Here is an 18,366-nt window from a genome sequence, read left to right on the forward strand (position 1 = left end):
GGTAGTGCATATCTGAAACCCCAGTTCTCTGTACTCTGACCTACACACCAAGCCTGAGCCAAGGCAAGTGGTCTAATTAGTGTCAGGTTTTACTTGGTAAAGACCTCTAGCAGTGCCTCAAACATTCACACTAAGAACCAAACAGTTACTGCTTGAAACTTACCACTCGACAAAGCTCTTGAACATCGTGTTGCATGAAGCTATCTAAAGTTTCCCACCTTTCAAAGAGAAAACGAGTATCTACATTTCAATTTCTGCATTTCAGGGACGTAAATTAGGACGCAATCTAGATCGTAAACTAACGTGAAGCAACCACTATCTTCAAATTCAGTGGGGTTTTTTTTGCATATAAAGGGTATATTGGGGATTTGTCATAATTCACAGATTAAATTGAATATTATCAGCAGTCAGCAAAAAAATTTAAGCTTGTTTTTCTAAAATCTTACCTAGAAGGTAGTATCTACAAGTTAAGTGTACATACATTTCAAAGCTACACACGCCCCTTTGTTGAAAAGCGAAGTAGTGAAATCTTTTTAAAAAAATTCTAAGACAAAGCCTATTTCCACTGAAGGATAGTATAAAAACTCTGGGATAACTGTAAGCCTGCCTGAACTTGATTGATGCCATATCACTCATGTCTCCACTCTTGTCCCTTACACAGAAAGCAGAATGGAGGTGGATTGCTGATACATACCCAAATGACTTTGTGAGCTTTTTTGTTCCTACGGGCTTATCGCTGTGCTGTAATTCATAGAACACTCTTTGTAATGCTAGAGGGACGCTTTTAGATGAATCATCGCCCTCTGTTGGCATCATGTACACAGCCTAAAAGAATTGATTTAGAAGTGTTTAATTTTAGGTAAAAGTATCATTTCTAATATCATAAGGAGTAAAGCAATTTGACAGGGGCTCTTAACTATGCCCAAGTTTGAAAAACTATCAAATGTCTGTAGAGACAATTTAGAAAACACAAAACAGAATGAAAAAAAATTTTTTTAGCTCATCTACAGCTCACCACCCAGGCAAAATACTTGTTTTATTCTCCCTGGGACAGTACAAATTTAAACCTGCCGTTATTTATGAACAAAAAAGAGATGATGAAATGCAGATGGCACTCAAGCTACCACTTCACACAATCCCATCTCAGAGGTCACCTGCCTGGCAGAAGCGTGCAAATGAGACACAGAAAGAGTCTAACTACAATTTCCTTCTTGTACAGCATCACATTGTCTGCAAAAACCCCTCAAATCAGAAAAGCACCACCCTCCACCATCAGATTTAAATTCTTATTAATCCATGTACTATAAGGCGCACACCTGGTTCTTCCAGTACCAGCTATTATGAAGCTAAGGCAGGAGGATCACAAAGACTATTAAGGGAGTTTAAAGCCACTGGCAACTTATTTAGACCCTACCCCTCCATCATAACTTTTTAAAAGAGGGTGTGGGGCTGGGCGTGTCTTCATGACCAGCCAGGCAGATCTCTGGCCAGCATGTCAGTTCCAGGAGAGCCAGTTCTATATAGAGATCTTACATCTGAACACACAAAGGAGGTGAGGCTCGGAGCCTGGGAACATAATTTAGAGGCAGCAAACATTAGTTCTAGGATCAATTACTTGTTATCATTATGGTGTTTGTATTTTTAAAGTTGATCCCCTAATCTTCAAGCTTAGATCCCCTAAGGGGATCTAAAGTTGATCCCCTTAGCTTCAAGAGATGGTGCAGCAAGGTGCCGCCTCCTCTACCCCCTACAACAAACCAGGAACTACAGGCAGCATGGCAGGGCCTCTGTATAGAGAAATGGCTACAGTTCAGGGAGGGAAGGGAACATCAGCTGCTTACTTTTTTGGGCCTTTGATATACCTTCCAGAACAGAAGGCAGAAAGCCAGTGAGAGGAATACTATTCATTTACCTTTCGTAGTTGATTGGTGAAAAACAAAGTCTGCAGCAAGCTATTCATATAACATGTCGCTCCCTGATTCTTTAAGCCAACGTAGCCAGTATGCTTCTTTGAATCCCACCTGAAAGATAATCCAAACTTGAAGGTCCACTGTACAGGACATCTTCTGGTTTCTACAATGCATGGGGGTCAGTTTGCACCTGACATCTGTGTGTCTAAATGTCACTATCTCATGCTATCATCTGTTTTCTAGCATCCAGACAAAGGAACACATTACACACACTATTCCTCTAGGTACAACACTGTGGGAAATGAGGCCTGACTGCACATCAAACAGATCCTTTAATTGCCATGACTATTCAAACTCAGCATTCACCAGTCTGCTAACAGTTTACAGCACTGCTGTCATTCATAAAGATCAGCATTCACGGACACTGGGGGTGTGAGTTCAGAACAATCTGATCACACACACAGAGACTATCCCACCACTGCCAATTCTACATTAAAGTATTTTCAGAAGAAAGACAGAAATGTGTATTTAGAATGTACTTCTAAACCGCAAGGGCTTTTCCTCTTTGTTATGCTCTTTGGGTGGCTACTCAAGACGAGAGCTGGTAGTCTGAGCCGTGTCCCAAACATTTTCAACCCATGTGGTAACACACGCAGAGAAATCTACTAGGAAATAAGAAATCTATTTCCACCCAACCTCCCTCTACACACTAACAAGAGAATAAACCAACACCATCAGTGAGAATGACAGATACTACACAGTCCCAGGGCCTGGCTTTGGCCCAGATTAAAACCTCACACCTAAAAGGGGACTGGAACTGTCAGTAGCGCCCAGCATATTCCCTATGACAGGTTTTCATACTTGTGCATAATAAAACCAGACCTGCACTGCAGTGTCCACGAACACAAAGGCTCTGGCTTCTCTACAAGACTGTGCCTTCCTGAGATGTTAAAATTAGATAGTGCTGGCTATATTCAGAAAACCCATTGGTGAGAAGAGTTAAATGAGTGAGTGTGAAACAGGCACTGTGCTACAGAGTGTTGGTGAAGCTCAAAGGGGCAGGCTTATAGGGTGAGCACATATCTTAAACACATGCTAACATTTCTCAAGACAGTGTAAGAGTACCCAACTGAACAAAAACTTACGCAACTCCATGGGGAGCATCCGCCTGTACGAAAACTTCAAAGGTGACTTTGTCATCATCTATAAATCCTTTTTCAGGATCAGTCACTTCCTGTAAAATAAAAATATCCAACTCACTTAAGAACACATAAGCACCTCCTTTATTCCAATGAGGCGACGGTCTCTGTACTCTGCACTCAGTAAAGCAAGATGTTTGTACAACTTGGCTCTAGCTTGGAAGTGCTCCATTTTGTTTTAAGTATGCTCCCTGAGAGGTTTGCAAAGGTGCTCAGAGTTTAGTAACATAGCCTGGGTAAGCCGGTGAGGTTCTAAAGTACTTCTACTGGAGAGCAACATGCCAAAGATCACCCATTGGCCACTACCGCTGCAGAGAGGGACCCCAAGAGTACTGTCTTCCCTAGGAAGGTTAGCTTACAAGGAGGAACTTTCAATGTGTGATTAAAACAGGTGCTTTACAACTCTGCTAAATAGGTTTGCTGCTCCAACATGAGAATCAAGAGTTCTGCCCTAATACACACATCTTACAAATGTCTCACTCCAATCCCAAAGAATCTGACAGCCCCTCCTGAGCCCTGTGGCATACACACACACACACACACACACACACACAGATACACAGATACAAACAAGGAGCTTTTGGAAGAGATTTTTAAAACTGGTAGCACATGCCTTTAAGCCCAACACTTGGGAGGCAGAGGCAGGTGGAGGCCAGCCTGGTCTACCTAGTGAGTTCTGAATTCATGGACCTGAGTTCAATCCACAGAACCCACATAAATGTGCCACACCATGGCCCACATGTGTCCACTCTTAGTTATTTACAGAGAGAGAGAAAGAGAGAGAGAAGATAATCAAGCCTGTATACCAGGCACACACAGGATAGTAGGTAAAACTTCAAAGGTTGCAACCTGAATCCCTATGTGTACTAAACACCTAATGCCAGAAAGCCACACCAACTTCCAGGTATCTGATCACTCACAAAGCAAGGCTTTTGAAGAATAAAAGAACAAGACTAGCAGCCACAGTTGCAAAGTTGAGACTAAAAACTGTCACTTACACTCCAGGCCATAAAATTAGAGAATCCCCAGTCATTTTCCTTGTGGAAGAACAAGTGACTGATTCGACGGCTGAATGATTTGTCATCGTCCCTGTAATTTATTATCTTCAGCACTGCTTGTGCATGACAGGACCACGACCTATTTGGGGGAGGGGAGGAGAAAAATCACCCAAGCCTTAGTTAACACATTTAACTGAGAGTCACATGTTTTTAAAACAGCAAAACCAGCACACGAAAATCTACCTTGGATAGAGAAGAGGGATTGGAGGTTACAACCACAGTAGCTTAACTCATGATTCATTTTGTTATTTGGAGATAAGGGTCTCCACCATGTGACTCTAGCTAGACTAGATCCCAGAGATCTACCTGCCTCTCTGCCTTCTGAAGGCTAAGATTAGGGTGTGTGCCATGGTAACTGGCTTGTGTTTATTATCCTCTAAAACGTTTAACTGTTAAGTATAAAACACAAGTTCCTAAACTTTAAGTTTCAGTGGTAGGCTTTACACAACGGCGGCAGATGAGGGGGTGTAGCTCAGCAGCAGTAGTTGCATAGCATGTACAAATCCCTGTGATAGGGAATACAAGATTTAAAAAGTGGAAGAGCAAGGTATGGTAGCACACACACATAATCTCTAGCACCCAAAAAGCTGAGGAAAGGGGATTACTGGGAATTCAAGACTATCCTAAAAAAAAAAAAAAGAAAGAAAGAAAGAAAGTCTTTCTCCTTCACCCCCAAATGAAGGTGGATGCACCTCTGAGTTCTACCACAAAGCAGCATTTCCCAAGCAGCACCTGCACCTGTGCCGCGGGGCTCCCAGCACACCTGCCCTATGTATCAGGAGGGAACAGGCACAGAGGAAGGTATGTGTTGCCAATGGAGACGCCAGAGGTTGGCTCCATGACTTCCATCTATGCAGTCCAGCCGGGGCACCAATTTACTACCAGAGACAAGCTAAGAGAAACCTTCATCAATAAATGTCCCTCGCTACACTTAAAGTTAATCTCACACCTTTTTGGGGAAGAGGCCCCAGTGCTGAGGCTTGCACAAAGCCCACTGCTTGTACTAGGCATACCCACTTGCCAGCTTAGCTTGGCACCTCTTTAAAGGAGAAGGAAGTAAGTTGTGTTTTTCCCAGGTGCATTCATAGAACAGCCAAAGCTGCTATCCTCTGGAGAACGTTCTTCCCAAAGTTCCCAAGCACCAGACTCAGGGGCTAACATGGGGCCTAAGTACAGTGTTAGGCTCCTTGGTCTAGACAAAGGGACAATGCACTCCACATCAACCCTCACCCAACTGCCCCTCCAACAGGAGTTGAACACTTGACAGTGAGGGATGCAGACTGAAGAAAGATCCACACACTTCTGAGATGAAACACAAGAGGTAAAGTTTAATAGATTTACACAACATGAAACCTCTTTCACGTAATTGGAAGGACCTCCAAGATTTGTTTCTCAGTTACTAAGACAGGGTCTGATGGCCTTAAACTGAACATTTTGCCTCCATTTCCCAATTACTGAATATCATGACAATTTTACAATAAACCTCCTCTTGAAAAGTGATGACCAAAACTTTTCACCCTCATTAGGCCAGATCTACACTGTTTTTTTTAAATACCTCACTAACTGCTATGACTTGTACTTTCCACCTAGTCCATGGGCACAGGCCATCAGAAGGGCTGCCAGCCTCTGACAGTCACATTAAAGCATTTGCTGATGGTAAGAAGGGAACGGGTAGTTGAGAGCTGGCAGAGTCCACATGAACCAGTACAGCCTGGTGGGCTCTACTGTACTATGCCTGGCTTTAGGTTACAGGGCTGGGGCTATAACACAGTGGTACAGTCCCTAGGTTCCATCCCCAGAGGCAAATTAAAAGGCACTGTATAGAGTTACAAAGAAACGGAAAATGAAATTGAGTAAGACTGATGGAATTTGGCTTCCAGAAATTTGTGCATTTGTAGTTGCATCATTTAAACTCTTACGTGGAGTCAGATTCAGCATTGCACTGGAGAAAGAATCCTACGCTTTTTTGGTGTGGTCTGTCTGGATAAAAGCGTGGCATCACCATAATCTTCCATGGCAGATTTCGCACAAAACACGGAGGGCTAAGGACCGACTCACTCAGTCTGCTGAAGCGCTCGACAGTGAACTGAAAGGTTGCCTCGGAGCGCCAACTGGTGTCTGCAAGAAAACATGCCATCAATCACAAAGCCAAGGCATTAACCAAAAGCGCATGAACACTGCAGTAAACTTCTCTACAAGATCTCAATCCCATCCAACTGCTAAAGCCTCTGGGGAAATGGTAGTGTCATTTCGAATTTATAAAAAGACTAATCAGGACAGTCTCTGCATGGCTGGCAACCTCACACACACCTGCCTTCCCTCAGAGAACCACGAGTTTAGAGGAATGAACATTTACTTCAGTGTTCACCTCCAAACCTGGGCATCAAGTGAGGGGACAGATGTGGGAGGGAAGGAAAAGATGGGTTTGCATTTCTGTATGTAAGCGGGACTTAGACAGGATGGATGAGCCTTGGACTGACTAGGGAGGAGGGAAAAAGGCAGCTCAAGAGACCAGCCACTGTGCTGGGAGCACAGCACATGCCTGACAGCCAATACTGTCCCCTCAGCATCAGCTTCTGTGAAATAATAAGCTGGATCCTTATTATAGCGATTAAATTATAAAGAAATTAAAGTTCTTTCCAATATGAATAATAGCACAGGAGTGAAGGTTTCTGCCTACACTGCCTCTGCTCAGAGGTTCAGTGTCTCAATCAAAAATGCATCATCTAAAAAAAAGGGTATCATTTACCCATCATTGGCAAGGAACCACAGGCCAGTAAGCTGATACAGTCCCAGTAATGTATTACTGTTCTCAAGCTACAGCGAGGGAGCTCTCCTCTACAGCCACTTTGCCACAGTTGCTACCGACAAGCACCAGTAAAGCATGACAAAAGCCTCAGAAAACCAAGAGGCTGCAGAAGTGTCTGAAATAATCACTTTCTGTGCTTGCCTTGCTGCAGAGAAAGAACAGCTCCCTGACTGGTAGGGACTGAAGGCCACCTCTGAGAGGCCTGAAGCTGTCCCTCCCTCTCCCCCACCCTGACATAGATTCAGGTACTAACATCCCTAACTAGGTCCCAGAGTATAACTAGACTAGACTCATGAAGAGGATATTAATTAACAGAAACACTCTGCCCCCTTAAAACCCCAGATTGCTGAAGGCCATCACAACAAAGCCCCACAACCCTTCCATCTCCAAACTGCACACAAAATGAGTTTGTGGGATCACCTGCTTCTAGATATACTAAAGTTGCTAGAAGTTTGCAACTACCTGGGTCTGTTCTTAAGAAAACATGTCCATCAGTCCTCACAAGAGGGTATTCTTTACCAAAGTCGCTGTCAGAGTTCCCTCACCCCTGTTTTTTAACTATGCACATCCCGGCTCCCTCAGTCAGGGCAGGAACACTATAACAGGAAGAGCAGCTTTAGGAAGCTGTGACAGGGTACTGATGACTGACCGAAGTCTACTGAGTAGGGTATTCCTATACCCATTTGAAGGGAAAAATTCTGTCTATTAATTTACCTAAAAGGACTTAGCAGAAAAGGTTTAGCCACATGCTGTAAGGGACATACAAATAGCACCTGAGCAGCATTAATTTCTACTTTACAGATAAGGAAACTGAGGCATACTGACATGAAGCATGTTACAAAGTGACAACGAGTCTTTAATAATGCCTGTCTTCTGTGGAGATACCAAGGACAGCGATGATGTGCTCTACAAGATACGGGGACCAATAAAACTAGCCTATCTCTGCTATTCAGATTTATTGGATTACATTTTATGCCCACAAAAATTGAAGCATACTGTAAATTTTTAGTCTTCTGTGCCACACATTCATCAAATCCCCAAATTATTCCTTAAATATTAAGTAAAAAGTAACAATGGTGAAATTTATATTAACATGTAATTTTCTTTTAAAAACTGGAACTTGACACTGTCCAAGGTTCCTACTTCACCTGTCTGTTACATGTCACACTGGATTTCTATGTTATACTGAAGGCACATTCTTAGAACAGGCTAAGGAAGTTGAAACTTCTTATGAATAACTTGGGGGCTGGGGTACAATTCAGGTATAGAGCCTACGGTTGACATGAGCAAGGCCCTTGGTGTTCACAACACTAGGATAATGGATGCAGCAGTACATGGGAGCCCATATACTTAAAAACAAACAAACAAAAAAACACGTTTGAGTTTTAAGTGTTTCATTGGTTTTCTACTTTTTGTCATTTTTAAATAGACAACGGATCAACATGAAGGACGCCTATACGATCCTATCATTCAAGTGGAGATAGCCTGAGGCCACTGTGGTCACTTTGCTCACAAATACTTCTATTCATCCAGACTCCTAGACAACTGACAAGCATCAATCCTGCAGCAGAAACTGTGGAGCAGCACAATAACTGTACTGCCCGCCCCAAAGCACCACACTCCTTATTATCTTATCTGCCCAGAGCAAATGCCAATGAATTGGCCCAGCCTTCAATTTTTTTAGAGAAAGCAGATGAAGGTAGGGTACTGCAGGCTTCCGAATGGACAAATTTCTCCAAATTGTGGCTCTAGAGGGATCTTTTCTCAACCCTTCTTACATGGTAGTCATTCTAATACAAATTTTGCAAGTTAGTTAATCTGAAGAAATGGGTTGTTTCCAGATACCTACAACTGTCTAGATCTTCACAGCCTATGTGTTTGCTCTGACCTTTCTCTTAGTCATCTAAGGAAAAACTATACCTAAGAAAATAAGAATGATAAGAAAGCAGCTCTGAGACTTGCCCATGCCATTACTGTTAACAGGGTTTTTTAAATGCTCTTTTCATCAACTAACCATGTTCTCCATTAATGTCGGCACTGCCAAGCTACCTAAGTTCTTACACAAGAAATGGCACTTACTAAGAAGGACCCTCAGCACAGTAAAGGCACTGATCATTTGGTTACAAATTGGCCTAAATCCAGTTGGCCTAAATCCAGCATGTGTCCTAAGTTTGGTGTGTTTTAAAAAAGATTTAAGTAAAGGGGTTCAAAGCCAGAGTCTGGGGAATCCTTGAGGAAACCCCCTGTAGAAGGATATTTGGGCATGGACAGCTGAGGCATGCATAATGCAGAGCTCCTCAACCTTTAAAAGGTTCTCACCCTGGCCACATGACACATACAATCTACATTCATGTTTCACAATCACATTACCTCTGGAAAAGATCACCCCTAAAATCTGCTCTAGAAGCAGAGCCCGCCCTCCTGTGCCTTTGTCATGCTCTAAACAGGCTTAGGGCCCGAGCCCTCACTAAAGACAATTCCAACTACGTAACAAGAGGACCACTCTGCTTTTTCCATCTAAGAACCCAAACTGGGGCACTTCTACTTTCTTGCATTAGATACAGCATAAGTATTTAGCACTAAGAATCCAATACTATTTGCCCAAAGAGAATGCTGACTTATAACCTCTTAACCATGGTTCTCAACCTAGGCCACCCAGGCCCCCAAGAAACATTTGGCAATGTCTGGAGACATCTGGTTATATCTGTTGTGACTGAATGAAGAAAGCAGGTAGGTTAAGAGGGAAACACTGGCCTCTTCTAATACACAGAATAACCCACCGTCTCAGAGCTGCATCTATGTCTCCCAGACACTCTGAATGAGAGCGCAAACTGCATTGGGAGATCTGATGGGGTAAGGCTTGGCTCCTGTTCTACATACAACTCAAATTGACCCCAGATGCACACCTGGCACCTCTGCCTGGCCAGCTTCCCAAATGTACTCTCTGAAACATTCCTGGCATCTCTGGTGTCCAAAGTGAAACCATCAAACGCCCAATAACCAATGAGACCACACCCACACCGATGCCCTTCATCTACAGTGGAAAGCGCACTCCACGGGGAACAAAGCAGCGGGGTGTAGCCCACGCCTCTTTACCTTCCTCAGAAATTGCCTCAGCCAGCTGCCAGGGGTAAACCGCACTGTGAGAGAACTCTCAACTGCGGCTGCAGTTTCGCATGGAGGCTGAACTTTTGGCAGGAGGTCTGAACAGCAGTCCTTCTGGTGGTGCAGCCCGTGCCTGATGGTTTCTTTCAACTGCCCCGTTACTCCCCTGGGAAGGACACAACCCTCATGAGGATTGATGGACATGCTTGTACAGAACATGGTTTCATATTACACTGCAAGATTCCAGGGGCTGCATAAAATTACTGGCTGCTCCCTTCTCAGGACTGTGACTTGCAAATGTTTACATCTCTTAAGATGATATTATAAAGAAGAAATTCTCAAAAGAAAAGTGATTCCATGACACAAAATGCCCAATGCATATACATACGCATATGCTTTTCCACGTGGAAGCTACAGAGAAAAGTGAGTGAAGGAAGTATAGGGCCCAACGCTTGGCTCTCACTTCATACCTAACAGGAATTGGGAAAATGTTCGCAATTGTAGTGGACTGATAAGAGACTAAAGTTGGAATGCAGTGGAAAAACCAAATCCCAATGCCTGAAAGGATCTTGCTGCAAACAAGTGGGAAAAGAAAATCCACCTGGCACCCTGGATGCTAACAGTGGCTGGAAACCTGTGGGTATGAGCAGATGCCCACTCACTACAAACCTCTGGATTTGAACCCCCTTGCCTAAACTGAGGAGAAACAACTTACCTTGAGATCTTACACAATCTTGAAATTCAAAACAGAAATAGGATCCTAAATCGCCCTCATATACAACCTCTTGAAAACTAACTACTCTAAAGACTAGAAAGTACTCAAAAAAAAAAAAAAAAAAACAACAAAAAAGAAAAACAAAAAATACAGATGGCTTGTGTTTCTGACAGCGCTCCACAGCTGTGAGTAAGTGAGCGATGCTTACCGTCCTCCATGTCCTCCTCCGCATTGCTGTGCCCATCACTCAGGGCTACATTCCCATTGATGACAGGGTTCTGAGTGATTCTTGGTGGGTCATCTGTATCTCCAGCTTTAAGGAAAAATAAGAAACTCGTGAGTTGATCTTCATAGTTGAACTAGATGAATAAATATATTTTATTTATTTATAAATAAAATATATTTTATTTATTTATAAAAGCACAAATATTATATATTTGTGCTTTTGATAATTTGTAGCCACTAAATTCTAATTGTAACATAACTCATATTTACTAATGCAAGTTTTCAAAGATTGAAGGCAGATGAATACTGGCCACAATGCATGATAATCTGCTCCACTTATAATTAATAAAAAGACTAATCTGTATATATAAGATGCTTATGTGTATCATTTTTTATTTACTCTTATTCTGCAGTGGCTAATGGCTTATATTTAAGAACTTTTACTAACTGACAAGGAAAATCATTTTGCAGTAGCCTTCCTAATAATTAAAAGTAAATCCTCCATGGTAGGGCTGTAGATCTTCAGGAGAGCTCTTACCTAGCACACACAAATTCCTGGGTTCCACGCTTAGTCACAAGAAAACAATAAAATTTAACCCAGGAATGAAGAGATTGCTCAGAGGTCCAGAGTTTCAGAGCACTCACCACGTCTGCAGAGGACCTGAGTTCAGTTCCCAAAACCAACATGGCAGCTCACAGCTGCCTGTAACTCTTAGTACCCAGGGTCATAATGTTCTCATCTGAACTTTAAGAGTACCTGTGCTCACATGTACAACACATACACTTAGACACACACATACACACCTTTGAATAAAAACCTTAACTCTACAGACTACTAAGTTAACTAAAATTCTGGAAACAAAACTGAGTAGAAAAACTATGGGTTGCTCTTGGATTTGTGATGATCATTCTGCCTCCCTAAATGTTGGGACTACAGCTAGAGACAACACATCTGGCTGGGGTTAATCAGCCCATGTATACCATACCAAAACACTTGAATAAAGTAGCTCAATTCCACAAATGCTACCCCATTTTGTCCAAGAGCTTTGGGTTTTCCCTGCCACTCTAAATACCCAGCAGGAAATGGGTCCTACTACCTGCAGGAGGCACCCTTTTCTGAAGAGCTAGGTAGCTGTGTGCTAGACCTTCATATTTCATAATCCGAAGTCTATCACTAGGAGACACACTAGTTCAGGACCATGGACAGAGCTGAGGTGTTTTCCCCGTTTGGCTCTCAAAATGCAACCCTCCAGCAGTTTGAGCATGAGAACTCTTCTAACAACTCTTGAATTAAATGACGCTTCACTTTCTCTCAAAACAATCAAAATAACAACAGGCATTCCCAGCCACATTTGAACAGAGAAATTTAGGATCACTTCCAATCTCCACAAGTTAACAGGGCCTCTCTAATACACATTTGTGCTAGAAAGCTGTGAAACACTTTCTAAAACTGGCCCTTTAATCTCTAAGAACCACAATCCCTTGGATAAGGGTTTGTCTTAAAGGATGTGGAATATTGGGGATGGTAAAGGAGGTCTTCTGGGTAGCCTAGAACTCACAATCACCATGCCAGGTGACATGCAATGAGAAGGTTTTTTTGCGTAAGAGGTGGGTGGGAGATGGTTGAGATTCTTTTTGGTGGTTTACTAACCCAAACTTTCTAATGAACATAGAGCTAAAAGAGAAAAAGCACGGGGTACTTCAGAATTTTTTTGACTAAATTTATTCCCCTCAAATGAATTCAAATCACTCTTTTGAAGTTTTATGGGGTAAACACTAACCAAAGCCTGTAACTTTTGAGGCATTTCATTAGTGTTGCCTGTGTTAAAATGGTCACAATGTAACTTCTCCGCACATACTGTTAATTTTTTTTAATTGCTTTACATGCAATTAACTAAGCAGGAGGGCTTTGGCCAGTGCAGTATCTCAGCCCCTGGTTACAGTGCTTACCAAAAAGCCTCATAACCTGAGTTCCATCTCTGAGATGCAGTGGAAGGAGGGACCAACACTCAATGTTGTTTTCTGTGTTCCATACATATACCACAGCATATGTGTATCTGCTCAAGTTCTCTCACTTTGTCTTTTCCCAAGTTTTCTCCCCAAACCAACCCACTAGCGCGCACACACACACACACACACACACACACACACAAACACACACCAAAAAAATGTAAATTGGGCATGGTGGCATGTGCCTTTATCCCAGCAGAGGCTGGTAGATCTGTTTGAAGACAGCCTGGGATTCGCAGTGAGACCATGTCTCAAAAACAAACAGCCTAGTGGTAGTGGTGCAAGCTTTTAATCCCAGAATTTGGGAGGAAGAGGAGAGTGATCTCTGAGTTTGAGTCAGCCTGGTCTACAGAGCACGCTCCAGGACAGCCAGAGCTGCACAGAGAAACCCTGGCTTGAAAAATCAACCAAGCAACTTCATATATAAATCTGGGAAAGTTGTGTGCTGGAATAGGCAGAGCATATCACTCACTTCCTTGACAAATCTATTCCGATTGACCCTGTTCATCGGGAACCTCACGGGAGTTTAAGTGACAGTGGCCAGTCTGTTGAGCACCCAAGAATGGGGGTTATCAGCTCCTAAAGGAATTCTCTTCAATTACACCTGTCAGTACAACTGGTCCCATCACAAATGCCTTTAAACATGACTTGTGTCAAAATACCAACCTGACAAACCACTCTCAACATCCTTCTAAATATATAAGCATCCAAAAGCATTTTTTAACTCATTACTAACTGTAAGACAAAGGTCTGCTTTTATTAGTTCCACTGAAATTAAAGATACAAGTACATTCAGATTGCAGCTAAAAGAGGGATTTTGTTGTTTTGCTGGGATTAAAGGCTGTTTAAGCTGTGCTGGATAAGAGTGCTTTTCCTGCAAAAGTTATAAGTCAGTTCAAGACACCAGCTATGGCTTCATGTGACACATCCGATACATTGTGGTCTAAGTAAAGTGAACAAATATCACAACTCTCAGCAATAAGCTAACTGCAACGTATGACTGAAGAGAGCCGGTGTTTCAGCATTTGCTCCATGACCTATGAAGGCTGAGTTACAGTTGGCAGATCTAGGGAGAAAACAAGTAGAGGCCTGCAGTTGAAGTATTTTCCAAAGGGACAGCCCAACTCACACCCAAATTAACCCACCACACAGGTACAGAGAATTGTTAAGGCCAGTGGCTATATAATGTCACACAAGGTCACTTGGTCTGCCAGGTGCTAGAAACTCAGTCACCAAAAGCTACCAAACTGCCTACACAGCTCAAGTCTACCTCCTAAAGGATAGAACATCCAGTGTGTAAAGCTCTTCAACAGCGTTTAAAACTTAAGATGCAGTAATTCCTGGGCCAGAATACTATACCAGTATTCTGGTGCCTTAATTGTGGAAGACATACTTGAAGAACTGGTTTATAATACATAAAAGTAGTTCCACTCCTAGGTTTTCTGTCCTACTGATTGGGCAGAGATATGTGAGTAGTCAGTCACTCACGGACACATAAGGTAAAGGCCAGAAGTAGACACTGGATGGATTCTCACTCTCCACTTTTTCCTTTCTTTGAGTCAGTAATTCTTAGTATGAATCTCAGCTATTCCACTAGACTGGCTGATAAATGAGTCTACAGGATCCACTTGTCTCAACCCTGTGCTGACTCCCAGCCCTAAACACTGGGGTTGCAGTTGTGTCTTTATGTGGGCTCCAAACTCAGGTCCTAAAGCTTACTCAATTTACCTGCTGAGCTCTCTCCCAAGCCCCTAGCTGGAATTTTATAAGTAATTTAAACTCTAACTTAGCCAGAAATGACACCCAGTATTAATTTCCTGAAACACAACCATCACAAAAAATGAGAAATCATCTGATCAACAATGACAGTGACTAAAATGGCTAGGAAAAAAATGTCCCTGGGGCTGGAAGTGTAGCTCAGCAATAAGAGTACTAACCTATCATGAGTGGTTCAACTCTGAGCACTTCCTCCAAAAAAACCCAACCTCTGTATGCTCAGTAGCTACAGGAAATAAAGCAATCGCAATTCTCAATTGCCATTCTAAGTAGAGTAAGTCACTCAGAAGGGTTTATCAGTTTTCATCACTGTAAGTATCAAAGGTTTAATTCTGTTTAGTAAAAGGTAAAAAGAAAACAAAAAATAAAAGCCACCACCCACTCTTTTTAGACCCGTCATAGCTGCTTGGCTAGTTATAAAGTCTAAACTTCCTCCTCCTTTCTGATGAGGCCTATGCTTCTTCCCATCGACTTCCATTTGTGATGTCATAACAGAACTACCCCATCTCACCGAAGAACACTTGCCAACTGCTATGGAAATGGATAGTGCAAAATTAGCACCTCAGTCTCAAACCTGGATAAGATACTAGAGCTCAGAGGAAGAACTTTGTGTTAGCCTTAAAAGGCTAGAGCAGGAGAAGACATTCAATATTCCAAATAATAACCAGAATCTGCTAACCAAGAGTCCTGTGTACCACCACACCATGTGGTGGCCTTGGCTGCAAGTTCAGCTCTCTCTTTAAAGCCTTAGGTATCTTTCCACTCTGCCCCCAATTATGGTAATAAACTAGTAACAACCCAGTATTACAAAGCAGAATACAGGGGCCAATTCTTGGATCCTAGGCAGGTCACACAAAGCAGAACTGCACATCTTCATCCCCATCATCCAATTTTAAAAGATTATCTGCATGGTTCCTCTTCCTCAACCCACACTAAACTCAATTCAGAATATTACTTAATACAAAGGCTATCTGTAATAAGAGTTGGGACCTGGCTGAGTGTTAAAGTACTTGCCTAGAGCATTCATGAGGCTCTATGTTCAATCTCTATTACCACAAAAAGGGGAAGGAAGGAGAAAAGGATAAAGATTTTTAAGGACAGGGGACAGATATAAAGAGGGAAGAAAGGGGGGACAAAGAGGGAGGAAGGAAGAAGGTAGGGAGGATAGAGATCTAGTACTCTGCATATATATCTTAGACTGATACTAATTAATCTATAGTCGCAATCATTTGAGGGGTTAGTGAGCTATGAGGTACTGGTCTGGAAGTCTTGAATCACCTTCTTGCCCAAGCCTGCAGTTCCCAGCCATGTCTCATGGCTCTGTAGCCCAGAGTCTAGGGCTGGAGAGGAGAGGTTCTGTGGCCCACAGCGGAGTGAATGCATAGAACCTCCAGGAGCTGTACACCTCAACATTCTTTTTTTTAAAGCATCCTGCAAAATTCTTGTTTTTAGGACAAGAAATATATTCCAAAAACCCCATCAATTCAGATAAGGCAAAATGACCACACGACCAGGAAGAGGACATTTATGGGAACGCCAGTGAAGCCACAAAACCAACCAGCCTTGAGTAATGTTTTAAGGTCAATTCCACACCTGTGAATTGTGGAGGTTTTAACCTAGGGAAGAACCAAGTGGAAGACAAAAGAATTCCTTGTAGCAACTCTGCAACTTCTCTGTAAGTCTAAATGACTACAAATTTTTAAATTATTAATCATTAAGCCTAAGAAGTAAGGAAAGAGGCTGACAGAAAAATCTTACCACCAGGCATCACACAGGGTATGGTGGTCTCAAACAACTAAAGAGAAAAAAATCTAAGGATCTGTATACAAGCCATGTCAGGTACATGTACAGTTCAGAACTTGAGTGAGTGGATTCTTTCCTTTCCACAGTGTAGGATCAAAGGCAGATCGGGCTTAGTAGCACGTCTTTACCCAATGAAACATCGATGGCCTCCTGAAAAATGAAGTTTCCCACAATAAACAAGTACACTAGAAGGGAGCAGGTGCGTGGTGGGTGTGGGGAGATATGGAAGGTCTTGAGTGTGTGAAATCCCAAGTGAATATGTGCTGTTGCATGAGCTGGCCATGTTAAGGACCACAGCCTCAGGATCATGGAACAAAAAATGGCAAAATCAACCACCCACCCCCACCAGTAGTGTAGCTCAGAGAAATGGCAAACTTTCCTCTGGTCCATGTACAGATGTTGATAGTGTGTCCAGAAAATGCCCAAAATACCCACCCCATTTACAGCCTGAAGCCTGCTCCCCTACCAAGATTAGCTAGGACAGCCTCCTTGAAACATTCAGCTGTATACAATCACCTGCTTCCTTGATTCAGCTGTGTGTGTATGCATGTATGTATCCTGCCTCTCAATATATAATACACTGAGCTTCTGGGATGCTGTCATTTCAAGAAAGCCCAGTCCACCTGACCTCAGGTTTTCTGTGTCTGCATTTTTCTTTTCCTCCTTCCCTTACCACTCCATTCAGGTATGTCCCTGGCTATGCTGGACATGGAGGTGGAAGAGCTTATGTCTGAGCTGGAGAAGGGGCAGTAAGGAAACATTCATAAACATTTCACTAACCAAAATCATGGTGATATACCACAGATAGCACTAGGGAGGGTGAGCAGAAGAATGGAAAGTTTAAAAACAAAACTCCAATTGAAGGGCTCGAAGATGCGACAAACACTTGCCTAGTGTGGGCAAGGTTACTATTATGTACCAGGTATGTAAGTTCTCAGTTACAACCACAAGTCTTGTTTACTGATAGAACTATGGGTTGATTAAAGTCACACTTGGGACTCGTAAGGGGCCATGTCACAAGATCCTAATCAACAGACATGATAATCTGTAAAGGATAATACAGTGCTTTAAGTGTGTATATATGCTTTTTTAGACTGTGTAGTGGACAGGGGCTGGGGCTCAGTTAGTAAAGGGTTTGCCAAGTATGTATTGAAGCCTGGGTTCCATATTGGAATCCTAGAGCTCGGTGGTGGGTAGTGGCCAGAATTGGGGGGGTAGGGAGTAGGGGTAAGGGACCTCAGGCCAGCCTGAATTACAAAATTTCCATCTCAAAAACAATCAGAGACTTTGTACTCTTTCCCTGGATTCCCCTATTACAAACAAAATTAGGTCCTGGTCCACCTGGACCAAAGTAATCCACCAACCCTAAACAGAATTCTCAACATTTACTTTTACTCAAGTGTTTGGTTCTATATGATTTTAGTATACCTGTAGATTTGTATCTACTACCAGAAAAAGCAGAAAAGATCATTTCCAGCACAGGGCCCTTTAAAAAAAAAAAATTATCTGTGTAAATGTACTCCCGTCCCCCAGTCAGAGGCCAAAAGATAGAGGCTAGAATTACAGGCAGCTGGTTGTGAGCTGGAAAAAGTGGGAACTGGGAGACAAATTCAGGTCCTCTGGAGGAGCAGCAAATACTCTTAACTGATGAGCAGCTTCTTCGAGCAGCTTCTTCAAGCAGCTTCTCCATCCTATATGTTGTCCTTTTTTAACCATAACCTGACACCACTATCCCTAGCAGCCACGAAATCTCTTT

At 42.6% G+C, this 18,366-nt stretch overlaps 1 protein-coding gene across 2 annotated transcripts in view; it reads right to left on the reverse strand.

The window, feature by feature from the left end:
• Usp7 (ubiquitin specific peptidase 7) overlaps positions 1-18,366 on the reverse strand; it is a 53,895-nt gene that overhangs the window by 17,732 nt on the left and 17,797 nt on the right. The window contains exons 2-8 of one of the 2 annotated variants that reach the window (XM_021644992.2): positions 11,005-11,109; positions 6,087-6,285; positions 4,108-4,246; positions 3,056-3,144; positions 1,913-2,021; positions 695-825; positions 164-218 (exon numbers count right to left, since the gene is read on the reverse strand). In XM_021644992.2, coding sequence (XP_021500667.1) covers positions 164-218; positions 695-825; positions 1,913-2,021; positions 3,056-3,144; positions 4,108-4,246; positions 6,087-6,285; positions 11,005-11,109 — 827 coding nt within the window. Of the gene's footprint in view, positions 1-163; positions 219-694; positions 826-1,912; positions 2,022-3,055; positions 3,145-4,107; positions 4,247-6,086; positions 6,286-10,072; positions 10,232-11,004; positions 11,110-18,366 lie in introns of those variants that run through there. The other variant, XM_021644993.2, reaches the window with a different exon arrangement.

This window comes from Meriones unguiculatus, chromosome 11, assembly GCF_030254825.1.
Source record: "Meriones unguiculatus strain TT.TT164.6M chromosome 11, Bangor_MerUng_6.1, whole genome shotgun sequence".
Lineage (NCBI taxonomy): Eukaryota > Metazoa > Chordata > Mammalia > Rodentia > Muridae > Meriones > Meriones unguiculatus.